The sequence below is a fragment of the Rhinopithecus bieti genome, unplaced genomic scaffold (genome assembly GCF_001698545.2).
Source record: "Rhinopithecus bieti isolate Rb0 unplaced genomic scaffold, ASM169854v2 scaffold_13349, whole genome shotgun sequence".
Classification (NCBI taxonomy): domain Eukaryota; kingdom Metazoa; phylum Chordata; class Mammalia; order Primates; family Cercopithecidae; genus Rhinopithecus; species Rhinopithecus bieti.
The window spans coordinates 2,505,474-2,532,227 of NW_016807772.1; the positions used below are offsets into that span (position 1 = coordinate 2,505,474).

Genomic DNA, 26,754 nt, shown 5'->3' on the forward strand with positions numbered 1-26,754 from the left:
CTCCTGCCTCAGCCTCCTGAGTAGTTGGGATACAGACATATGCCACCATGCCCAGCTAATTTTTGTGTTTTTAGTAGAGTCTGGATTTTGCCATGTTGGCCAGGCTGGTCTTGAGCTCCTGACCTCAGGTGATCTGCCCGCCTCGGCCTCCCAAAATGCTGGAATTATAGGCACGAGCCACCATGCCCGGCCTGGTACATTTTTTTAATTAGAAAATTTTCCTTCAATAATATTTTGAAATTTAATTTTCTGAATAAGGAATACACTTTCATGATTAAAATTTTAAAACTATGAAGGAACAGTTAGGAAAATGGCTCCCTCTTCCCCAGTCTCCCAGAAAATCACTTCCCACCACATCACATAGTTTCTTACTTTCTTTTCTTCTTCTGCCACAGGTAAGCAAGGTTATTAGTTTTTGGGGGGGGTTTTTTGTTTTTGTTTTTGTTTCTTATTGAGAAAGAGTCTCGCTTTGTCACGAGGCTGGAGTGCAGTGGCACAATCTGTGCTCACTGCAACTTCCACCTTCCAGGTTCAAGCCGTTCTCCTGCCTCAGGCTCCAGAGTAGCTGGGATTACAGGTGTGCACCACCATGCCCAGCTAATTTTTTTTTTCTTCTATTTTTAGTAGAGACAGGGTTTCAACATGTTGGCCAGCATGGTCTTGATCTCTTGACCTTGTGATCCACCCCCCTCGGTCTCCCAAAGTGCTGGGATTATAAGCGTAAGCCACTTGCGCCCGTCCAGGTTATTAGTTTTTTGTATATCCGTTTGTGTGTATATACATGCTACATATATACACTCTATATGTGTATATATATGTAATATATGCACTGTATATGTATAATACACTATATATGTATATACTATATATACTATGTATATATAATATATACATTGTGCATATAATTTATACTTTCATTATGTATATGCTATTTTGGTCCTTTTTTACATAATTGGCAAAAAATATATGTCTACTATATACATATACATTTCACACCATACCCAATTGGTATGAAAATATATGTATACTATATGCATATGAATACTTAACAATATATCTTAGACATCTTCCCACATAGCACTTTCTCATTTCTTTTTACAACTCCCCAGTATTCCATTGCATGGATGTATCATCAAGTAAACAGCCTCCTCTTTCTATTATGTCTAATCTTTGGATATTGCAAACCCTCTAGCAATAAACATTGTACATACATCATTTCTCTCCTGTATAAGTAAATCTATAAATTTCTAGGAATAATTTTGCTGGATCAAATGGCTTATGTATTTGTAACTTTGATAGTTACTACCAAATTAGCTATCCCAGAAGTTGTACCAATTTACCCTCTGACACATAAGGTATGAGAGTTCCTATTGTGCTTTGTATTGAGTGTGGTGTCAAACTTCTGATTTTTGCCAATCTGATAGATTAAAAATAGCATTTCAGTGTAGCTTTAATTTGCATTTCCACTAGAATGTAAGCTCCATGAAGCAAAAATCTTTTTGTTTTGTTTGTTGGTTTGCTTTTGAGACGGAGTGTCGCTCTGTCACTGGAGTGCAGTGCACTCTAGCCTCACTGCAATCTCAGCTCACTGCAACCTCCGCCTCCTGGGTTCAAGCAATTCTGTCTCAGCCTCCTGAGTAGCTTGGATCACAGGTGTGTGCCACCACACCTGGCTAATTTTTGTATTTTCAGTAGAGATGGAGTTTCACCATGTTGGCCAGGCTGGTCTCAAACTCCTGACCTCAAGTGATCCACCCGCCTCAGCCTCCCAAAGTGCTGGGATTACAGGCATGAGCCACCATGCCCTGCCTCTTTTTTTTTTTTTTTTTTTCTGGGGAGTAGCAGGTAGGGATTCACTGCCTTCTATATCCAGAAGGTCAATATTATTAATATTATTGGCAAATAGTAGGCTCACACACAAAAAAACTGTTTCCGGAAGAATTTATTCTGAGTGACCCTGAGCAGCCTTTCATGTGTGTAAGTGCCAGCCATTTGTATTTCCTTTTCTGTAGGCAGTCCAGTCTTATCCTTCACCATTTGCCTACTGGATTGTGGTCTTTTCTTCAATTATTAGAAGCTCCTTATTTACTAGAGATTTAGTTACTTACTCGATAAACTACAAATAATTTTGCCTATTACTGGTTGGTCTTTTATCTTAGCTTGTGATAGCTCTTTGCTGTGTACATTTTTTTCCACATAGTCAATTTGATGAGTCTCTTCTCTGAGTTACCGTCATGATTAGAAAGACCAATTTTTCAGTTATAAATGAGTCATAGCATTGATTCTTCTATTACTTTTACAGTTTAATGTTTAAGATCATTGATCCATTTAAAAGTCACCCTAATGTGAGTGTGAGATCTTGATTAAGTTAACTTGTGTCCTAAATGATTACTCAGTCGTCCCAATACCAGTCAGTTGGTAATCCAGTACCTTGATGGACTGAATACCTCTCCTCTATTCTTCCATTTCAATTTTTTCCTGGCTACTACTCACAGTTTACTTTTCATAGGAATATTGAAATGAACTTGTTTCAAAAGATATTATTTTTACTTATTTAGGAAGAATTAGCATCTTTATATATTCGACTTCCTCTTCAAGAACATGATACACTTTTCCTTTATTCAAGTCATTTTTATGTCACTCAGCAGCATTTTACTGAAGTTTTCTTCAGAAAGATCCTGCAAATTTCTCATTAAGTTTATTCCTAGTTACTTTATCTATTTATAATTGTTTTATATGCAGTGTATCCTCTAACTGGTTATTGTTTAAATAGGTGGATCCTATTGATTTTTAAAATATTTTTATACCCTGTCCCTTACTGAATATTTCTTTTTTATGAATTTTTTTAGGGAATTATCTTAGATTTTCCAGGTACACAATGGTATCATCTACAAAATAAGTGATCATTTTACCTATTCTTTCCAATTTTGAAACTTGGTATTTCTGATCGCTTAACTGTGTTGACTAGTATTTTCAATATAATGGTAGATAAAATGGCAGTAGTGGACATCTCGGAAAATCTCTGGCTTGGCAGGGCACGCTTTTAGTGTTTCCCTATTAAACATATTTCTGGGGTTTTCGTTTGTTTGAGCCAAATATATTTTATCATTTTATCACATTAAGGAAGTATATATTTATCTTATTTTTATTAGAAGTTATAATGAAAATGCATTGTATTTTGTCAAATGTGTTTTAGTATAACCAACCATTTATCTCTATAAATATGATGATGAGTAACAGGTTTTCTAATGCTAAACTGTCCTCTAATTCCTGGAATAAGCCCCCTTGATCAGGCAGGAGTGCGTGTGTGTGTGTGTGTGTGTATGTGTTATTTTTAAACTGTGCTACTGGATTGCTAATGTTTTATTTAGGATTTTTGTATGGATATACACAAGTAAGATTTCTCAATGATTTATTTATTTTTTCTTTCTTTCTTTTTTTTTTTTTTTTTTTTTGAGACAAGCTCTTGCTCTGTCACCCAGGCTGAAGTATAGTGGTGCTATCATAACTCACTGCAGCCTCAAAACTCCTGGGCTCAAGCAATCCTCCTGCCTCAGCCTTGCAAAGCCCTGAGATTACAGGCATGAGCCACTGCATCCAAGCTGATTTCATTTTAGACTCAATCTTTCTTGGATTTGAATATCATTAATAATGTTTATTTCAAAAACAGAATTAGGAAATATGTTTGGTCTTGCAACAGTTTAAATACCATAGGAAATACCTATGTCTTAGAGATTGGTAACATTCTCCTGTGAACTGCTCTTCCTGTTACTTTTTGAAGGACAACGAACACATTTTCTATTTCTTCCATGACAATTATTTAGATTTTCTATTTCTTCTGTTGTTGGGTTTTATACTTTTTTTTCCCAGAAAATTATACATTTTAACTGAAGTTCTTTTTTTAATTAAAAGTAAATTTTTTTTTTTTTTTTTTTTTTTTTTTGAGATAGAGTTTTACTTTTGTCGCCCAGGCTAGAACGCAATGGCATGATCTTGGCTCACTACAACCTCTGCCTCCCGGGTTCAAGAGATTTCCTGTCTCAGCCTCCCGAGTAGCTGGGATTACAGGTACCCACCACTACGCCTGGCTAATTTTTTTGTATTTTTAGTAGAGACAGGGTTTCACCATGTTGGCCAGGCTGGTTTCAAACTCCTGACCTCAGGTGATCCGCCTGCGTCAGCCTCCCAAAGTGCTGGGATTACAGGCATGAGCCACTGTGCCTGGCCTGAAGATTTTAAAAATTGAGATAGTAACTACTCTTTAGGAGGCAGGAATAAACAGGCCATTTCCAGCAGATATTGAGGGCCCTTGGATGTCTATGGAAAAACTAAAATCACCACTAAAGTTAGAATTTCTTCTTACCCTTTAGGCTTCTAAAGGGTAAATGACAGAGCTTCCCTTGACTGATTAGGACAAACAGGTGAAAATGAGACCCGAGGCCATCTTTACCTGGCCCACAGCACTCATCTCCTGCTCTCTTCCACACACATCCATTGCATTTGAGTCCCCTTGGCATTCTTAACTTTTATTTTATTGTCATTAAGTACCAACCACATCTATGGGACGGTGTCTGTCAGTCCAGTCTCACACTAGAAGTTCCTAGCAGTCTGTGTTTTTTTTTTTTTTTTTTTTTTTTTTTTGAGACAGAGTCTCACTGTGTCACCCAAGCTGGAGTGCAGTGGTGCAATCTCGGCTCACTGCAACCTCCACCTCGCGGGTTCAAGTGATTCTCATACCTCAGCCTCCCAAGTAGCTGGAATCACAGGCATGCACCACCGTGCCCGCCTAATTTTTGTATTTTTAGTAGAAATGGGGTTTCATCATGTTGACCGGGCTGGTCTCGGACTTCTGACCTCAGGTGACCCCCCCACCTCGGCCTCCCAAAGTGCTGGGATTACAGGCGTGAGCCATTGTGCCTGGTCTGTGATTTTTGTCTTTCTAAAAGAATGGCTATGGACCATTCTAAGATGGCCCCAAGAGTCCCATCCCCATGACGTGCAATACTCATTATAATCTCCTCTCCTTGAGCGTGGGCAAGACCATGAACCAGATGGGATTTCACTCCTGTGATTAGGTCATGAAGGGATTTTACACATATGATTAATAACCCAGATTGATAAAAGGAGAGGCCATCTTCGGTGGGCCTGACTTAAAGAGGTAAAATCCCTTAAAAGAGAAACGACCCTCCCCGAGGTCAGAAAGACTCCTACTCATCTTAACGAAGCAAACTGCAGGCCGGCGCGGTGGCTTATGCCTGTAATCCCAGCACTTTGGGAGGCCAAGGCAGGCGGATCACCTGAGGTCAGGAGATCGAGACCATCCTGCCAACATGGTGAAACCCCGTCTCTACTAAAAATACAAAAATTAGTCGGGCATGGTGGTGCATGCCTATCATCTCAGCTACTTGGGAGCCTGAGGCAGGAGAATCGCTTGAACTTGGGAGGGGGAAGTTGCAGTGAGACAAGATCATGCCACTGCACTCCAGCCTGGTGACAGCGCCAGACTCCATCTCAAAAAACAAACAAACAAACAAAAAGAAGCACACTGCCATGCTGTGAAATGCCTGTGGAGAGGGACTCCTGGCGGTGACTGCCAAGTGGCCTCTGGGACCTGAGGACGGCCTCCAGTGGGCCGCCAGAAAGACGCCAAGGCCCTCAGGACACAGCCATAAATGAATTCTTCCCATAACCTGAGTGAGCATAGATGCATAGCATTCAGATGGAATTGCAGTCCAGCTGACATCTTGATTTCAGCCTGTGAGACCCTCAGCAGAAGATCCAGTTAAGCCATACACAGACATCTGACCAACAGAAACTATGAGATAATCAGTGTGTGCTGTTTTAAGCCACTATATGTGTGGTAATTGGTTACACAACAACAGAAAGCTAGTAAGTACAGTGACCGACAGACCCTTGTCCTGAAAATCAACAGAGGTAGTTATTTAAAATGCATGTTGCAGATCTATTGAATTAAGAATCTCTCTTCATAGAGGCCTAGAAGCCTGGATTTTTATAGACATCCAAGTTGATTCTGACGCACATTAAAGCTTCAGAGTGAATTTACCATGCAAATAACAAAGCATCTTATAACCCACAATTTGACATTTCCGATTGTTCTTTTGTTGTTGTTGTTGAGTTTTGTTTTTTTTTTTTTGAGACGGAGTCTCGCTCTGTCACCCAGGCTGGAGTGCAGTGGCACAATCTCGGCTCACTGCAGCCTCCACCTCCCAAATTCAAGCAATTCTCCTGCCTCAGCCTCCTGAGAAGCTGGGACTACAAGCATGCACCACCACACCCAGCTAACTTTTGTATTTTTAGTGGAGACGGGGTTTCACCATGTTGGCCAGGCTGGTCTCAAACTCCTGGCGTCAAGTGATCCGCCCACCTTGGCCTTCCAAAATAATAGGATTTCAGGCTTGAGCCACCGTGCCCAGATGAGATTGTTCTTTACAAAGGTTAAGATATCAAAAGAGCCTGTTCATGAAACTAAATAATTATCCAAGGAAATTAACAGAGTTCTTTTGGTTGAAAAGCCAAACCGCTGATTATTTGCTTATTCATTTGGTTTGCTGGTGTTTATAGCATAAAACATAACTGTGATTTACAACAGAAAGCAATTGCCTGTCAAAATGATGGCTAAAGTAATTCTCTAGTGGGGCATTATCTTCAGCTTCTTTCAGTATCCAAAGTCATGTAACTTATATGGTAATAGCAAAACTTCTAAAAGTTGATTAAAAGGCAAAAAAGTAGGATATATGTCATTTTAATGCCTTCTTCAGCATAGCTAAAAGGGGTAGAAATGTTTTCTAGTTCTACATAGGAAATACAATTTCTGTCACATAATATTAATTCACCAGCACTAGTTAAGGCAGTAGGAACAGTCAGAAATATTTCAAAGCTTCACAGCAGTCTTTTCATGAATTTGTCAAATCTCTGAAACAAACATTTCTATGACTTCTTTTCAGAAACTTCAAAGAGCCTTAAAAAAAATTTTTTTTAATCCCAGTCTGAATTTTGACCTGGCTGAATCTAGTGAACAAAATGGATTCTCAGCAGTAGAAACTTTGATTAAAAATAAAACTCCATGCCTTATGCTCTCAAATAAAGCCCTTATCACACTATCCCTGACCATGCCCAGGCAGCCCTTGGATGCTTCTTCTCTTTCTTCTTTTAGAAAAAGATTTCTATCGTTTTTCAAAGGTGCTTTATATCCATGATATCTGGTATCTAACCTCAACTCATCTTTCCCAAGTAACTTTTGATTCCCACTGAGCAAAGGAAACTTGCAAGGTGTTACTTTGGTCCTGATGATTTTCATGTCAAAGACAAGGTCCATCTCCCACCATGAAGGCACATCTAAAACTTCCTCATCCTAGTCAGCCTCTCCTGGCTACTAAGGGAATTTGCCTCATCCATTTTTTTTATGCTCTTATCTCCAAAACTACTTGTTCAGCTACATTTTACTTGGTTATTATATTGGAAAGCCAAACGTAACTTTTTAAAAAATACCAAAAAGGAGTAAATAGGGTTAGGTGATCACACAGTATATGTCCCTCTGTGCCCTCCACTTCCCAAATGAGAACTTACCCAACTTTGTTGTAATTATTCGTTTGTCTGCCTCCTGGAGCACAAAGATTATATTCTGGGCACTGTTTTATTCCCCAGAACCTACCTTAGACACATAATAGGTACTCAACAAATATGGGCTGAATGATCAAAAGAATATCATTTAACGCCTCTATGCCTCATTTTTCTCAGTAACAGGGCATGGGTTCAGGCAGTTCAAGGAGCAATTCTAGAGGGCCACCCACGATTTCGGGGTAAGAAAAATAAAATGGTCCCCTGATTTTAATCTATAAAATCAGCACACGATCTGCACACAGACACACAAATTCATCTTCAAAAAAATTATTCCCAATCCGAAGCTTGTTAAATGTTAAAACCTCTCTGTTAAATGAGCTTGTCAGGCTACCCCTAAAATGGGGAGAAAAGTCTCAAGCTATCTGCCAAAGGAATGCATTTTTTTTTTCTTTTGAGACAGGGTCTAGCTCTGTCACCTAGGCTGGAGTGCAGAGGTACAATCACATCTCATTACAGCCTTGACCTCCCAGGCTCAAGGGATCCTCCCACCTCAGGCTCCTGAAATGTTGGCTTACAGGTGTGAGCCACTGCACCTGGTCTGGCAAGGGAATGCGTTTTAAGACCTAACCAACAACTCTTTGCTGTGATTTGACTTCCCGCATGGATCTGTCTTGGGAGAGAAAATACGTTTGCTGTCAGAAGCGTTTGGTCTGTATTTCTCTCAACTGTATCATTCTTTATGGATTAATGTACTGGCCTTGAGGTTTAATAAACCTGTTGGTGTGAACTGCATTATACAATGGATCCTTCTTGATGTGCTGCCATTGCAGGAGGCTAAGTCCCCAGGCCTAAAGGGAAGCACTGGACCAGATAGATTCACTGACCTGAGGCCCCTGTGCAGCCTTGTGGGCAGCAGCGGCCAAGCGGCCAATCCTGACAGGGTCCTGGCCTTGCCCCACACGTCCCATTCAAAGTTTTGGCAGTGGGGACTGACACCTGTGCAACCAAGATCACTTCCCTGTGGCTTTCGCAAAGCTAGTGTGGCTGCCTTGAGGCTAAAAGGAGGAAAATAAAGGTAAGGATAAAATGAGATGAGAATGGTGAATTTTGATATATTACACTTGGAAAAATAGAAAGCACTATCAAGCACAAAAAATATTTTCACCAGCATCTTTTAAGCCCTCCCAGGGGGCATGCACAGAATTTAGTAGGAGCCATATATATGTTCAGCAGGGGAGGCCTATGGGTAGCTGACCTTGGAAATGATGCCCCTAGCTCCTTCCTTTCTCCGTCACACTTTGGGAGATGCAGCCATCATGACTCTTTGTGGAAACTATGGCAATAAATGTCTAAACTATTATCCACGAAGTACTTGGGTTTCCTCACAAGAGCTTCGCCAAAAATGAAGGAATTCAGGTTAATCTCCATAGATTACTTAGGCCAAGACAGCTGTGCAAATTTTCTGACAGTTTAGTGATTTTTATTCAGTTCTGTGATCTGGCTTCAAAAAACTTTCCAGTCTTAATTATGTCTCCTTATCACCATAGAAATGCAGAACTTCAATATTGCTATACATCATTCTGACCTTTTCATCACATAAAAACATTGGCAGTTTTCTGTAAGCCCAAGATAGCGAGTAGCCTTTTAGGGCTAACAGAACCAATTATGGCTGCTTAAAATAGATTTCTGTTATTCCAGGTGCCAAATTCATCCCATGTTCAAAGTTCCATCTGTTATTAACAATGATCCTAAAACTAGTCATCTGCTCCAAGTCTAGTCAATGTGAAGATAAAATGAGGGTGGAAAATAAATGACTGCAAAATTTTCCAGAATTAACTAAAAAGAAAAAATCATCTTGAACTGACAGCTGCCAATATTCTGAGCCACTGATCCAGTTTCTGGTTAATTCACACTGCAGATATCTTTAATACTCCATGAGGATAAAACTGATGAAGTGGTTAACCATTTTCTTTTTATTATTTTGGATAGGCATAATCAAAAGTTGTAAGTTAGAGGTAAAAGTATGTGAAAGGCTTTTGTAAGACAGCAGCAGTCATTCTTTCAACACAGTCAATGTAGAATTGTATTTATTTGGCAAATATTTATTGGGTACCTACGATGTGCCCATATATATGCATTACGCTATGAGCTGGGGATGCAGTGATGAGTATCATCAGATAGTGTCCTTGACCTCAAGGAGCCAACTGGCTCATGGAAGAAACACTAATCAAATAATAACACAAACCACAATAACACAAAAATGTAAAATAGCAACAGTGATTGTCGCTGCAAAGAAATATGTCTGGGGTTATGAGGGTGTATCATAAGGAGAATCGACCTAGTCCAGGAGGCCTGAAACAACTTTGTTAGTTAAGCCAAGATCAGATGGGAAGGATGGGAGCTAATGAGCCAATGTTAGGGTGGGAGGGGAGCAGGTTTGTAGGGGGTGGCAGGAGAGGCAGGATGGTTCAGGCAGGGACAATCTATATTAAGATGAAGGAGATGTTTATGTGCACATGTTTTACCATCAATTCATCCAGACCTGGCATAAATGCCTGTCACGTAAAGGCATTCAATGATGACTAGAATAAATCATCCTATTCCGCCTATAGATTCTTCACATTTGTGAATTTCTTCCTGCAAAAAGAATCATCCTCTTCACTTTGATCCATTCTGCAACCAAGCAGATGGCTGTAACCTTTCCTGTTTTATGAACCTAAATCTGTATTTTAAGAGTCATAAACGAGATAGTTAAGCAAGTAAAAATTAAATTTTCATGTTATCTTGCTTGGTTGCAGGACATCTGGCACCAGTAATTTATCTTCTCATCTGCGGGAAGTTTAAACCTGCTTAGTCTTTATTATACCGGCCATAAACATGTTGCAAATTATAATTTTACATTGCCATTAGTTTTATTTTGGTGTAATATAAATTACTGGGTCATCCACTTCCTTTTGACATTTAGTAATTCTCTCTCACAATAAAACTCTGTTTTCTTTTGCTTCATGTTCCCTCAGAACCCACCCACATTAATTGCAAGAAAATTTCAGCCAATGCCACGATGAGGATGACTCACATTGTCACACACAAGCTCTTACGACCTTGTATAGAGAAAATGTTTCGTCTCAGTTTACGGTGTTAAATGCAAAAGAGCAGGAAGACTTTTGATGTGTGGCTTAAACCCCCAGTCTCCCAGCTCACTACTGACATTACATGGCATGCTAGAAAGTGCATCAGTTGGACAGAACTGAGTTTGAATCCTGGCTCTGTTAGAAGCCAGCTATGAACCAGTTACTTAAACTCTCTTATCTTTAGTTTTCTCATCAGGAAGAAAATGGAGTTCTTTTGAAATCAAATGAAATGATGTGCATGAAAGTACAGAACACATGGAACGTGCTTAATGAGATATTAGTTTCCCTTCTCCTACGTCAACCACAGGTAGAATCTCCTTAACTATGCTGGAAGCTCTATAAAGGCAGGGACCGTGCATATGGTATGTGCCACTATAACACCAATGCTTAGTATAATGGCTGGCCCATAGTCAGTATTCAATAAATATTGGTTAAATACTGAATGGTTATAATGGTTAATATCGAGTGTCAACTTGATTGAATTGAAGGATGCAAAGTATTGTTCCTGGATGTGTCTGTGAGGGTGTAGCCAAAGGAGATTAACATTTGAGTCAGTGGACTGGGAAAGGCAGACCTACCCTCAATCTGAGTGGGCACATCTAATCAGCAGCCATGAAGCCAGAATGAAAGCAGGCAGAAGAACGTGGAAAGATTAGACTGACTAAGTCTTCTGGACTCCGTCTTTCTCCATGCTGTATGCTTCCTGCCTTCAAACATCGGATTCCAACGTTCTTCAGCTTTGGGACTCGCACTGGCTTCCTTACACCTCAGCTTGCCGATGGCCTATTGTGGGACCCCACTTTGTGATCATGTGAGCCAATGCTCCTTAATAAACTCCCCTTTACAAAGACATCTGTCCTATTAGTTCTACCCCTCTAAAGAACTCTGACTAATACAATGGTGAAGAATTTCAAGTTTTAAGGATTTCACTCTTTTTAATGGACATATAGGAGAGATATGAAATGAACTTTTCACTGACCCATGCAGCAGGAGTGGATGGAAACTCTGATCCCGGAAACCTGATGTTGTCGATATTTATTTGACAGTCCAGCATGTGGACATGTCAGGGGTGATGACAAGTATGCAGAAAGCCAGAAGGGCAGATATTATCCCCTCTGCCTGCTTCCCGGCACCCAGAGTACCACTGTATGGCCTCCCCTAACACCCCTCCTTGGAGCTTGCAATCCTGAGGCAAGATGCAAAGCTGCAAGGCAGTCAGAGGGGTGGCCCCAGCAGTTCAGAGAGGGGGGACACCAGCAAAGGCATTCTCACCAGACCATTCCTGACATGCAACTTGGGCTGTATTTTTGGTTTCCTGCCCTCCCCCACCTTAATGCCAGTTTATTTTCCATGCTCAGATTCCCTAGCCTGCCTGTCGTTTCTATGGGCTACCTACTGGTTTTCCAATAAATGTCCTCTCTGCAGTCAGTCAAGTGGGCTTCTATCATTTGCATCCAGCGATTCAGATTCTAATCCACTCCTCCTGCCCCTGGCTTTGGTTTCCCAACATGGTCAACCCATTAAGCACTGATTCGAGGAGTACGTTTTAAAGTTACTTTTTTTGTTGTTGCTGTTGAGACACAGTCTTGCTCTGTTATTCAGTCTAGAATGCAGTGGCGTGACCTCAGCTCACTGCGGCCTCGACTTCCCAGGCTTAAGCGATCCTCCCACCTCAGCCTCCTGAGTAGCAGGACTATAAGCATGTGCCACCATGCCTGGCTAATTTTGTTTATTTTTTGTAGAGATGGGGTTTCACTATGTTGCCCAGGCTGGTCTTGAACTCCTGGACTCAAGTGATCCTCCCACCTCGGCCTCCTAAAGTGCTGGGATTACAGGCATGGGCCATGACACTCGGCCTAGAGTTACTTTTGCATAGCTTTCAAAATCCCTTCTTCAAGATAGTCAATGTTTTTTATGACTCTTTGATATCCTTAGCCCTTCTACAAAGCATGCTATGCCTTCTTTAATAAAGTAGAATTCTATGCCCTGTAATTACTCTGTCTCTTTATTTGTTGTCATATTTCCCAATCCCTCAGACTCATTTCTTGCTCATCCTCTCTTTTTACTTTATACTCATTTCCCTTTAGGGTTTACGAGATTTAATAAGCTTTTATAGTGCCAGATATTGTGCTAGCAACAACAATCCACAGATAAATAAGACAGAGATCACCTGTGTGAAGACGATAAATGAATAATATGGAAAGTAGATTAATGCCCAGCCAGAAAACATAAGCTCTCACACTTCTCAAAGCAAGGAGGAAAATATTAGAGACATATAAAAGATGGGGATTTGATTTGGTTTGACATCTCTTTCTACAGCAGCAGGATGCATTTATTCCATCAGTGTCCACCATGCCCCTAGAACGTGCCAGGCACAATGTGGTGCCTGCGTCCTGGTAACCTCTCCTTATTTCTCTCTTGTAGGATGAATAAGCTTCTTTTGGAGGTATGAGCCCATTTATCTCTCTCTCTCTCTCTCTCTCTCTGTGTGTGTGTGTGTAACAATACTCACTTTTAAATGCATGAACAAGTGGAGAGACATCCTGGAATGTGTGGCTAGGGTCAACAACAAGCTGCTTCTGCTGAATGTGACACACAGTCACCACTGCTTTGAACTACATTTTTTTTTCTACCCACGTTACTGCATCTCCAGAGAACCATGCTGACACATTTTTCCTGTACATTCTCACTGCTGCCTATAATCCATCACTACAAAGAGAGGCCTTAAAAACGGCACTCAAGGGAGACTTTCCTTTCCATTTCTCGCTCAGAAAAGCAACTTATAATAGGGAAGGAAAAGACTGCATTTAGGTTAAAAGAACACAAATAAGAAAGAGACTGCCTCTTTCTCTCTTTAAGATGCTAAGCCTCAAAAGAGTTCTTGGATTTAAAAAAGGCCATCACCCCTTGGCCTACACTAAACATTAATATTATATGCCTGGTAATAAAGCCAGAGGATTTTTAGTGAGCGCTATTAAAGGTAAAGGATGGCTAAGACAGGTTTCTTTGGTGGATGAAATTCACAGGCTCATAAATACAACTTTGTGAGGTTAGTCTTGTGCTTAGCTAGTACTTAAAATTTGTGATTCCCTTGACTATATGGGTTGACAGGGGAACTATGGACTTTTTCTTAGACAAGACTGCAGTGCTCAAAATTACGACTTGAAAACAGAAACCACTAGAATTCCTAAGGTGACCAAAAAGCCCCACAGAACTGTGTTAAAACATTCCTCATATTTGGACACATGTACTAATTAAGAGGGGAGCACAGGGAAAATGCATTTTCTCCTTTTAAAATTAATTTTGCCATTTAAAACAACGTTGTGGCTTTTAATGTATTAATCAAACAAAATTTTCATTGACTAGACAAAATTTTCATCAACTTACCCCACATTTAACTGGTGTCAAATGATTATTTAGTTAATGCTTATTATCAGTCATAGCTCAATAATTTCACTGCTAATGCCAGGTAGAATGTCTACATTTTTAAAATATTTGAGCTCCTTAGGTGCATTCAAGCTAGGATTCTGTGTATCTGCTAATTTAAATAGCTAACAAAAGCCCAGGGTGAACAAAGTCCCCAGTGAAATGTGGTGCAAATCTCTATGTTGCTACCAATGCAGCTGTAGGGTGGGGGACTGGAGGTTTGTTTGGCATCCTCCCATTTTTGAAAACTGTTTACACACCAGACTTGAAGCTTGCTTTTTTTTCTAACTTCGCACAAAGTACAAAGACGCCTGCTCGCTTTCTGTGTACAAGGAGCTTTGCTAACAGGACTCGTAATTCTGTGGTTTTTCACGGTCAAGGATATTATTTCTCTCTGCTGAAGAAGAGGCCTTTGTCCATGTCACACTCTCCCTCTTTCTCTTTTTAACGTGATTTGACAGCTTGAATCCAAAAGGAGGCTTCACAATTAGAAGAAAGAGATTGAACCACAACATCTGTGCTAACAGCCCCCTTCCCTGCTCTAATTAGAATTCCCTTATTCCATTTCTGTTTCTCAGGAGAGGACAGGGGGCTTTTTAATTGGGGCTATTAGAAGTTCTCTTTACACAATGACACCCTCTGCTAAGTGAAGGCTCCAGCGAAAGTCATGCCCACTCTGCAATTACTTCTTGCAATTCTGGGGAATAATGGTATCTTGTCTCATTTAAAAATAAATCTAAGGCTTATCCCTATTGCTTTCTCTCCTCTGCCTACTCACATGAATTTCTTCTTGCCAATTAAGCGAACTTTCCATTATTTAAGGAGATAGTTTAGATTGTTACTGTCCCCTGATAATAAGACGTATTAAACTAGATTTCATTTGCCCACAGCTCTGTGATTCTAGATACAAGGCTAATTTACATAAGCTCAGATCTCAGATCTTGAGTTTACTCTGTAGTGAAACCACGAAGCTTTGGAATTTCCTGAGTGCTGTTTTGTTGACATGCTACAGAACTTACCTGAAATAACCTGCACATTCAATGCTCTCAGTTTCTCCGAATCACTTCCTCTTAAGAGAACAGATGTAGGTTTGTCTCTATGACCTATTCCCAGAAAAGAAATGAAGTATTTAGGTGATAAAAAAGCACATTGTTAACACATATTTCCCTTGTTGGTTCAAAGGATTACCAAAAAGAATGGAGCCATTCACGGCCAGGTGTGGTGGCTCACGCCTGTAATCCCGGCACTTTGGGAGGCCGAGCCAGGCGGATCATGAGGTCAGGAGTTTGAAGCCAGCCTGGCCAATATGGTAAAACCCTATCTCTACTAAAAAATACAAAACTTAGCCAGGCATGGTGGTGCACGCTGTAGTCCCAGTTACTTGGGAGGCCAAGGCAAAAGAATCACTTGAACCCAGGAGGTGGAGGTTGCAGTGAGCCAAGATCGTGCCACTGCACTCCAACCTGGGTGAAGGAGTGAGACTCCATCTCAAAAAAAAAAAAAAAAAAAGAGCGACAGTGCTTATACACAGAAAAGTATATTATTTATCTTATTATATACATAGATATGATGTGAAGAATATTTAATGTATATTTAATATTCAATAACATAATGTCCTAAGTAGTGCGACATTTTTTATTACTTTGTATGCTTGGATTTGCAAGCCTTTGAAAATCACTAAGTCTGTCATTTGGGCAGATATTTGTAAGAATTTAATTTGACTCCCCACTACTGGTCTCCTTCTAGGCATTTTTTCCAGCTCACTTCTATCTCTCTTTGCTTATAGCTTTTCATATGGAAAAATGGGTCAAGAAACTCAGAACTATACACTATTTATAAATAACACACATTTACTTTAAATAATAGAATTTTCAAAACTAAATATCCTACATCTTAGTTCTGACATTTTACTAGCTGTACAGCTTTGGATAAACACTTCACCTCTCTGAGTCTCAGGGGATTTTTATCTATAAAATAAAAATAGCATATATCCTGTTTACATACTTTAAGAATCTAGTGAAAACGCTCTGAAAATGGTTATTCCACAAATAAACAGTATTGATTACATTATTAACCACAGCACAAAAGGCTTTATTACTAAGGTATCAATGATAACACTTGATATGAAACTGCTCTCAAAAATACCTGCAACAAATACTTGGTCAAAAGAATTAATCGCAACTTTACTGAAACCTAGAGGCAACCACTTGTTCTGCCTACTGAATTGGCTAACACAGCCTTGCCTGGTAAAGAAGGAACGAGCCTTGGGAAATCATACAACCACCACAATACTGCTGTCCTTTAATGAAAACTAATTATGCACTAGACACTGTGGTAAACTTTGGAAGTAATTTCTCTTTATTTCCTTACCTCAACCCTGTGTGGTAGTGGTGATTATCCTTGTTTTACAGAGGAGGTAAGGGATGCTCACACAATTTAAATAACGTGCTTAATGTCACATAGCTAGTAAGTGGTAGTACCAGGACTCTTACATAAATCCATTTATTCTTAGTGCCAGTTCTCATAGTGACACATTTTGCACTGTCTTTAAGAGACTAGCTATTCATATTATGAACTGTCCATTGGGCCTGATAGTCATCCATTTTATGCATGGGGACATGCCAGTAGAGCCAGTATCTGCATGAGTACACACCAGTAGCATCATGCCAGTAATTTACAATCAATGTCCATCCCGATAGGTGGGTGCCTAGGTCATATGAGTTATTAAATATTTTTAACATAGCTCCTGCTGTCTTGATTCCTAATTTCTAAATTTTTTTAGATCTGCCCTACCAAAAATCTGATACCCCCATGCTTATTAAAGATTGACTTGCCTCACACTCATCACCTACAGCCACTCTGCTCAGGATCTCCAACTCTGAAATTCTTGTTTTTGAGACTGAGACATTTTCTGTTGTCCAGGCTGGAGTGCAGTGGCGCTATCTCAGCTCACTGCAATCTCCAACTCCTGGGTTTAAGTGATTCTCCTGCCTCAGCCTCCCGAGTAGCTGAGATTATAGGCTTGCACCACCACGTCCAGCTAATTTTTGTATTTTTAGTAGAGACGAGGTTTCACCATGTTGGCCAGGTTGGTCTCAAACTCCTGACCTCAGGTGATCCGCCTGCCTCGGCCTCCCAAAGTGCTGGGATTACAGGCATGAGTCACCAGGCCCGGCCTGAAATTCTTTATCCCCACTTCCTGTTCTTCTCTCTCTCTCTCTGTCCTCACTTCCAATAAGCCCTGCTCAACTTCCAGCCCATCAGCTTCTGCCTATTCACCCAGTCTTTCTTCCTCTCCTACTCACTTGCCCAAGTAGAAGAAAGATGAATGAAGCTCCTTGCATCCTGGAACTATGTCTTATCTATGTTTTTATTCCTTGGGTTACCTAGAATCGCCACTTACACACAGTAGGTACACAAGAAATGCTAAATTGAACTAAAAAGGAAATTAAATCCAAAGAAGAGATCAGGAGTTCCTTGGCACTACAGGGATTATACTTACTCTGCCACCTCTGCTCTCTTCTGTGGCCTTCAAGTATTTTGCGGATAGTGAGGATGATCAAAAACATAAAAACTAATAGAACTAAAATATACCAAGTGATCTTCATGGAACAAGTGATATCTGTAAAGAAAAAAAATACTGTAAAAACCCAGTAAAATTATTCAACAGGTAAAAGGCAATGTGGCAGAGTAGCCGAGGTCTACAACATATTCTGCCCTGAACTGAAAAGCTGAAATTATGACCATCACTGTCACAGGGTCACTAGCTCTCCTGAATTATTTCTTGATATATTAAATGAAGGTATTAAATGGGAAAACTTGAGCAGGTAGCTTCCAGGTATCCATTTGGTTCCAAAATTCTAGGATTCATTTCACTTACAGGTTATGCTGATATTAGTTTCACTATCCTCGTTAGTTGTAATGTTGTTGTAACTAGGGTAAGACCACAACATAGCAGTCCCAGAACCAGCGCCACTTACAATTCATGATTCTGACCCTGAGCCAGGCAGCCCAAAATTATGTCCTCAAATCAACAAAGATGCAGTGAGTACAAGGAAGATGGGGAAGAAAGAGAAAGGCAGGCAGTCAAAGGACTGGTCTGAGGCATATAAGTGGTAAGGACAACGAATAATCAGACCCTCTTTCCACAGGGTAATAGGCGGTAAATACAGTGCTTTGCACGCCAATGATAGGTCAAGTGCATGCGTTAATTAAACGTAGTTGTCCTGGCCTAAACTTAATAAGGATTCAGGTATAAACTTATTCATTCAGATGACAATGAGGCAACATGGGAAGGACGGTCACCATGCAGCAATAGCTTAGCATGGTCTCCCATGGTCTCATAAAGACACACTGGCCAGTAGAACCAGGAATCAGTGACTCACGCAAGGATGGCCTCATCATAGCTAACATACAACTGTCTACTGACTCATTTTTTATTTTATTTTATTTTATTTTATTTTATTTTATTTTATTTTATTTTAGACGGAGTTTTGCTTTCGTTGCCCAGGCTGGAGTGCAATGGCATGATCTCGGCTCACGGCAACCTCCACCTCCTGGGTTCAAGCGATTCTCCTGCCTCAGCCTCCCAAGTAGCTAGGATAACAGGTGCCCGCCACCACACCCGGCTAGTTTCTTGTATTTTTAGTAGAGACAGGGTTTCACCATGTTGGCCAGGCTGGTCTTGAGCTCCTGGCCTCAGGCAATCCACCCACCTCGGCCTCCCAAACTGCTGGGATTACAGGCGTGAGCCACTGCGCCCAGCCTGTCTACGGACTTCCTAAGCCCACCCTGTGTACACTCTTCTTTGCATACAAAACACAGCTAGTACTTATTCACCTTAGCAGAATGTATACCATGTTTATACTCTTGGAATAAACTGCCTTTGTGGGGTTCATAACCTGGGTGTCCCCTTTACAGGAACCCGGATGTACACTAAATAGGCATTAAGTATTCACTTAGAGAGGCGGCTAAGTAGAAAAAGGGCAGAGGTGGATTGGGATGGCAGCGCTCAGCCTCCTCAAGGCTATTCCATGCTCTTCAGCTGCCAGGCTTGCATTCCTCATGCAGCAAAATAAAAGCATGAAGTTAAATGGCAGGGAACATTGGCAGTGCCAGCAACGGTCAGGATGGGTCCAAAGACCAAGGTGTCATTGGGCACTGACAAAGCTATGGAAACAGATCCAACTTCATATTACAATAGCACAAGACGCATGATGGAGACCAGACCAGCCAGTGCAGCCACCAGCATGATCTCAGAAGAGTGTATCTCCTAGAGTCCTGTGCTGCCCACCCATCCCTGCAGGCTTCTTGGAAAGGAGCAAGGGGAAACAGATGGAAATCTAGGGGGAACATCAAGGAACAGTTTAAATTATTGTCTTAGAGTAAATTTACCAGACTGGATTAAATTTAGTTTCACCCCCTGATGAAGAAGCCTTCTACTCCCACAAAAATACAAAGTTGGTTGTTGTTGTTGTTGTTGTTGTTGTTGTTTTGGTTTTGGTTTTTTGTTTTTTAGACGGAGTCTCACTCTGTTGCCCAGGCTGGAGTGCAGTGGTGCGACCTCAGCTCACTTCAACCTCCGCCTCCTAGGTTCAAGGGGTTCTCTTGCCCCACCCTCCCGAATAGCTAGGATTACAGGAATGCACCACCATGCCTGGCTAATTTTGTATTTTTAGTGGAGACGGGGTTTCTTCCTGTTTGTCAGGCTGGTCTCGAACTCCCGACCTCAGGTGACCCACCCACCTTGGCCTCCCAAAGTGCTAGGATTAGAGGCGTGACCCACCGTGCCCAGCTGAGAAGGCTTTTAAGCGAGATCAAATTAGTTTTTGCACAGAAGAGTAAACTATGAAAAAAGTTTTAACTTTCTTTTTTTTCCTTTTCTTTTCTTTTCTTTTTTTTTTTTTTTTTTTTTTTTTGAGACAGTGTCTCACTCTGTTACCCAGGCTGGAGTGCAGTGGCCTAATCACAGCTCATTGCAGCCTTGTCTTCCCTATCTCAAGCAATCCTCCTGCCTCAGTCTCCGAAATAGCTGGGACTAAAGGTGTGCACCACACCCAGCTTATTTTCATCCTTTTTGTAGAGTCTGAGTTTCACTATGTTGTCCAGGCTGGTCTCGAACTCCTGTGCTCAAGCAATACAACCGCCTCAGCCTCCAAAAGTGCTAGGATTACAGGCATGAGCCACCACCATGCCCAGCCACCTTTAACTTTCTACACATGGCAAAATGAATACGCTTTTTGCAGAATACAAGAGCACATATTTGTGCACCACTGCTATCTTTCTGAGTTGTGGACACCAAAAAGCTGTTAACTATAATTAACTATTATTAGAATTTATGGATTTTTTTCCATGAACACACACACAAAATCTTAAAATTATTATTATGGAAGTGCTTATTTTTTTCTTTATTTTAGAAAAAATGTAAAATACAGTTAGATGGATTTACAAATGTACATTGAAAAAATATTTTTGAAGTCTATAATCTAAACTTCTTTACCCTTCAGATTTCACTACAGTCACCTTCTCTAGGCAATCTTTCCAGAGTTCATTTTCCAACTCATTCACTCCTCAGTCAGAGGGCACTGATCCTTCTGTTCAGATCTACTCAGATCCTCCAGCTCCCACACATGCACACACCTTGAAATGACCCCTAATTGCAGAGGTTATAGGGCTGTGGGAAAACTTAGTCACAGGAGAAATTTCTTTGAAGTCTCACCATTTATCTTAAAAGTGCATGCACATTGTATATTTCTGTTTGCTTTAAAGTGAAAGTAATATTTTGAAAATCATTATCTTTACAATAATTAAAGCTCTAGGAAAGCATTCTAAAGCAATCTGAAAGGCTTCCGCATGTCTGGAATATCAAAAAGGACAGCAAATTACTCTCCCATAGCACCTGCAGCACTGGAAGGCACTTGCTGGTGTAGGTGAGGGGTCGCCCTCTTTTAGATTGTTTCACGTCATCTAACTTCACCATCCCAATACCTGACACACTGCCTAGCATACAGCAGGCACCCTTAAATGAATGTATCAAAAGATGCTCTTCAGGAATAGATTTTTTGGGTGAAGTAGGGCATACTGCTTAGTAGAAAGGAATAATTGTGGTATTTTGGAATAGGGTAACTAGGCAGTTAACCAACCTTAAACAGAATTAAGATATGCAAGTACGTAAGATTTGCCTTTTAATCTCCTATTTTTTCTTCTAGGTGCCTAATCTATACCTCACCCTATCTTCACAGCATTACATCAAACTCCCATTTCATCCAGGCCTGGTTCTCAGGTCAAAGACAGGACATGTTAAATCAACTCAAAACAAAACTTTAATAGCATATCACAATGTGCTTTTATATATATATAACATATTATATATATAACATATTATATATATATAACATGTTATATATATATAACATATTATATATATAACATATTATATATATAACATATTATATATAACATATTATATATATAACATATTATATATATATAACATATTATATATATATATATATTTTTTCACTCTGTTGACCAGGCTGGAGTACCATGGCGCAATCCCGGCTCACTGCAACCTCTGCCTCCTGAGTTCAAGTGATTCTCCTGCCTCAGTCTCCCAAGTAGCTGGGACTACAGGCACATGCCACCATGCCCAGCTAATTTTTTGTATTTTTGGTATCAATGGGGTTTCACCGTGTTAGCCAGGATGGTCTTGAACTCCTGACCTCGTGATCCTCCCACCTCGGCCTCTTGCTGGGATTACAGGTGTGAGCCACTGCGCCCGGCCGATATTTATATTTTAAAAGAAATGCCTCCCTTTAGTACACAAATACGGTGGTATTACTTCATGCACAGAAAATAGGCATGTTTCAAAGTTATTCTGTGGTGGCTCATGACTGTAATCGCAGCACTTTGGTAAGCCAAGGCAGGTGGATTGCTCAAGCCTAGGAGTTCAAGACCAGCCTGGGCAACATGACAAGACCCCGTCTATACTAAAAATACAAAAAATTAACCAGGTGTGGTGGTGCACACCTGTAGTCCCAGCTACTCAGGAGGCTGAGGTGGGAGGATCACCTGAGCCTGGGAAGTCAAGGCTGCAGTGAGCTGTGATCGTGCCACTGCACTCTAGCCTGGGCGACAGAGTGAGACACTGTCTCAAACAACCACCACCACCCCACTGCAACAACAAGAAAAGCATTTTCTGGGGCAGAAGGTCTTTCTAGTGCTCCTCAAATTGTGACACATAAATGCCTCTTCTTTCTCAGGTTACAGGTAGGCCCCATGAAAGGCACACTTTGAAGGAAAAATAAACAGATAACTAGACTAACATTATTTCAGGCTATATTATTTCATCAGTAAAATTCTTCAGCTATTTGGCTTTCAGTTAATGTGATAGCCCTTACTTAACTTTATGTATCTATATCAGATAACGCCTTTTCCCTTTAGTTTCCTTAAAACTTACTTTTACATCCATCTCTAGGTGCAAAGAAACGTGTATACAATCGTTCGGGTATTCCATGATTCTACAAGTATGGTTTATAGATTTCCCCTTGCTTGGCTCATCCTCCATGATTGCTGATCTTCCAGTGTGGTTTTTTAGATGACAGTTAGTGTTATATTCCTCCAAGTGGTCAACCAGAGGAGCTACAGTGAAGTTAAAGTGCTGACAAGGTGAATGAAAGTCATTTGCTTTCACTTCCATTGATCCTCTCCTGATAAGAACTAGAAAGTGATTAAGAAAATGTTATTTGCAAAATATTAATACATAGTAAGAAAACACATACAATTGAAAACTAAATCTCTTCCTTTCTATATAAGATAGTAGAAACAAGAAGTTAGCTACACTAAAAATATATACATATTTTTGAGACAGGGTCTCACTCTGTCGCTCAGGCTTGAATGCGGTGGCGTAATCACGGCTCACTGCAGCCTCATGCTCCCAGGCTCAAGCAGTCCTCCCACCTTAGCCTCCTGAGTAGCTGGGACTACAGATGTGTGCCACTATGCTCAGCTAATTTTTTTTTATTTTTTGTAGAGATTGGGTCTTGCTATGTTGTCCAGGCTGGTCTCTAACTTTTGGACTCAAGGGATCCTCCCTCCTCAGTCTCCCAAAGTGCTGGGATTACAGGCATGAGCCACTGCAGCCAACCTAAAAATAATTAATAAGGTGATTATATTTTTTAAGATCATGGTAGTGGTAGTGTTGGAATAGGATTGGAGCATCTCAAAGAAAATACACACATTTCCCCAGTGACCTGTGGGACAGACTGTATTGTGTGACCAATATGGTCACAACAATATTTCCCATTCCACACTGTACTAGTTTTCTAGGGCTGCTATAACAAAGTACCATAAACTGGGGGATTTAAGGAACAGAAGTTTGGGCAAGACACGGTGATCATGCCTGTAATCCTAGCACTTTAGGAGGCCAAGGCAGGCAGATCACCTGAGGTCAGGAGTTCGAGACTAGCCTGGCCAACATGGCAAAATCCCATCTCTATTAAAAATACAAAAATTAGCCGAGCATGGTGGCGCATGCCTGTAGGTGTAGCTACTTGGCAGAAGAATCACTTGAACCTGGGAGGTGGAGGTTGCAGTGAGTCAAGATCACACCACTGCATTCCAGCCTGGGTAACAGAGTAAGACTCTGTCTCAAAAAAACAAAACAAAACAAAATAAAAAAGAACAGAAGTTTGTCTCACAGTTCTAAAGTCTGGAAGTGTGAGATCAAGGTGTTGGCAGGGTTGATTTGTTCTGAGGACTGTGTGGGAGAGCCTGTTCTGGGCCCCTCTCCTAGCCAATGGTGGTTTGCTGATAATCTTTGGCATTCATTGACTTGGAGATGCATCATCCTGCTCTCTGCCTTCATCTTCACATGTCATTCTCCCTGTGTGCACGTCTCTGCGTCCAAACTTCTCCTTTTTTGTAAGAACATCAGTCATATTGGATTAGGGCCCATCCTAATGACCTCATCTTAACTACATCTACAATGACCCTATTTCCAAATAATGTCATATTCTGAGGTATTGAGAGTTAGGACTTCAACACGTGAATTTGAGAGGACACAATTCAATCCATAACACACATGTTACCCTAAAACTTCACCATTTGCTCATTAAGGAATCTAATTCCTTTCCCCTTGAATCTGGTAGCGTTTGTAATTTGCTTATAATTCCTTTTCCCAGCCAGGCTCGGTGGCTCAGGCCTGTAATCCCAGCACTTTGGGAGGCCAAGGCAGGTGGGTCACGAGGTCAAGAGATTGAGATCATCCTGACCAACATGATGAAACCCCGTCTCTACTAAAATACAAAAAATTAGCTGGGTGTGGTGGCACGTGCCTGTAATCCCAGCTATTCAGGAGGCTGAAGCAGAAAAATCACTTGAATCTGGGAGGGGGAGGCTGCAGTGAGCCAAGATCATGACACTGCACTCCAGCCTGGTGAGAGAGCAAGACTCCATCTCAAAAAAATAAATACATAAATAAATAATTTATTTTCCCTTGAATCTGGGAGGGTTTGTGATTTGCTCACAACCAATCAAGTGCAGAGGAAGTGACACTGCATGACTAAGTCAGAAAAGGCAAAGAAATTACCATCTTGCTCTTCAGAACACTCATACTGGAGCCTTGAACCACTATGTATAAGTCCAAAACCTTAAGGCCACCATGATGTGGAGACACCCAAACTAGCCCAGGTAGAAAGACCACATAAAGGAAACAATCAACAGAGTGAAAAGGCAACCTACAGAATGAGATAAAATATTTTCAAACCATTTATTTGATAAAAGGTTAATATCCAAAATACATCAGGAACTCCTACAACTCAAGTACAAAAAAAATACATATCAAATATTTTTAAGTGGGCGAAGGACTTTCATAGACATTTCTCCAACAAAGACATATGGCCTATTGATATATGTGAAAAGGTGCTCAATATTACTAATCATTAGGAAAATGCAAGTCAAAACTACAATCAAAAACACCTCACACCTGTCAGGATGGCCATCATTAAGAAAAAAAAAAAAAAGACCGGGTGCAGTGGCTCACACCTGTAATCCCAACACTTTGGGAGACCAAGATGGGCAGATCACATGAGGTCAGAAGTTTGAGACCAGCCTGGCCAACACATGGTGAAACCCCACCTCTACTAAAAATACAAAAAAAAAAAATTAAAAAATTAGCCGGGCATGGTGGCAGGTGTCTGTAATCCCCGCTACTCAGGAGGCTGAGACAGGAGAATTGCTTGAAACCAGGAGGCAGAGGTTGCAGTGAGCTGAGATTGTGCCATTCCACTCCAGCTTTGATGACAGAGTGAAACTCCATCTTAAAAAAAAAAAAAAAGAAAAGAAAAGAAAGGTAAGTGTTGGCAAAAAATGTGGAGAAATTGAAGCTCTTGCACAGTGTTGGTGGGATTGTAAAATGGTCCAGCCACTATGGAAAACTATATGGGAGTTCCTCAAAAAATTAAAAACAGGACCACCATATGATCCAGCAATTCTACTTCTTGGTATATAGTCAAAAGAATTGAAATCAGCATCTTGAAGACACAACCTGCATTCTCATGTTCATTGCAGCATCATTCACAACAGCCAAGAATAGAAACAACATCAATGTCCATTGATAGATGAGTAGATAAAGAAAATGTAATCTAGCTAGATGGGTATCTAGAGAGAGAATGGGGGGGAGAGAGAGAGATCAATGTCCATTGATAGATGAGTGGATAAAGAAAATGTAATAGAGATAGCTAGGACCCCCACAAAAAAAGAAAATAAATAATACAATTATTGCTGTTTAAAACCATTGAGTTCTTGGGGTACTTTGTTACAAAGCCACAGCAACTGGGACAACGTGTCAATGTGCTGTTTTCACCTTTAAAGGAAGCAGAGAAGTAAGATCTGTGAGCTACCAACCCTTAAAACCCTTCCTAGTTCTCTGTCATCATAGAGGTATTTTCACAATTTGCTCTCTGTTGGATTCAGCCCAGAACCTGGAGGAGTTACAGCACTACTTGAGTAAGAACGTCATCCAAAGTCAATGCCAAGGGGCAGGGGGGTGAGGGTTGAAACATTACCTATTGGGTACAATGGTCACTATTTTTGGTGATGGGTACACTAGAAGCCCAAGTCTCACAATTACACAAAATATATTCATGTAACAAACTTGCACACGGACCCTCTGAATCTATAATGACAAAATATTTTTAAAAGAAGAGATACATAAATGCCCAATAAGTACATGAAAACAACAACAGAAAACAAGGTAAACGCCAAGAAGTAATGTTCCCATTCTCAAAGAATGCCAAAAACATAAATTCCAGTTCTAGTGATACAGGAGGCAACCTCTCTCACTGAATACACATAAGTAATAAATTTGATGTTTGGGCTTGAGGCCATCAGCATATTTTATGATTGTAAAGGAATTATTTAATTTCTTAATGATCCATTTTTATTTGATTTAATTAAATAATATAGATGGGTCTCATGATAACTGCAAGGTTCAGTGAGGCACTGCAGATAATAAGCAGTTATTCTTTATTTATTCATTCATTCAACAGAAATTTACTGAGTGACTACTAGGTATTATGTCAGGCGTTGTGTACAAAGCTTGAGATTTAGTAGTAAG

The 26,754-nt window shown here is 40.5% G+C and overlaps 1 protein-coding gene across 1 annotated transcript in view; it reads right to left on the minus strand.

Annotated features, from left to right (window-relative positions):
• The window catches only part of TMEM156 (transmembrane protein 156), a 68,816-nt gene that overhangs the window by 5,697 nt on the left and 36,365 nt on the right, over positions 1 to 26,754 (minus strand). Inside the window, exons 3-5 of the mRNA XM_017883745.1 lie at positions 22,593 to 22,856; positions 17,641 to 17,760; positions 15,158 to 15,241 (exon numbers count right to left, since the gene is read on the minus strand). Of these exons, the coding sequence (XP_017739234.1) occupies positions 15,158 to 15,241; positions 17,641 to 17,760; positions 22,593 to 22,856 (468 nt within the window). The remainder of the gene's footprint in view (positions 1 to 15,157; positions 15,242 to 17,640; positions 17,761 to 22,592; positions 22,857 to 26,754) is intronic.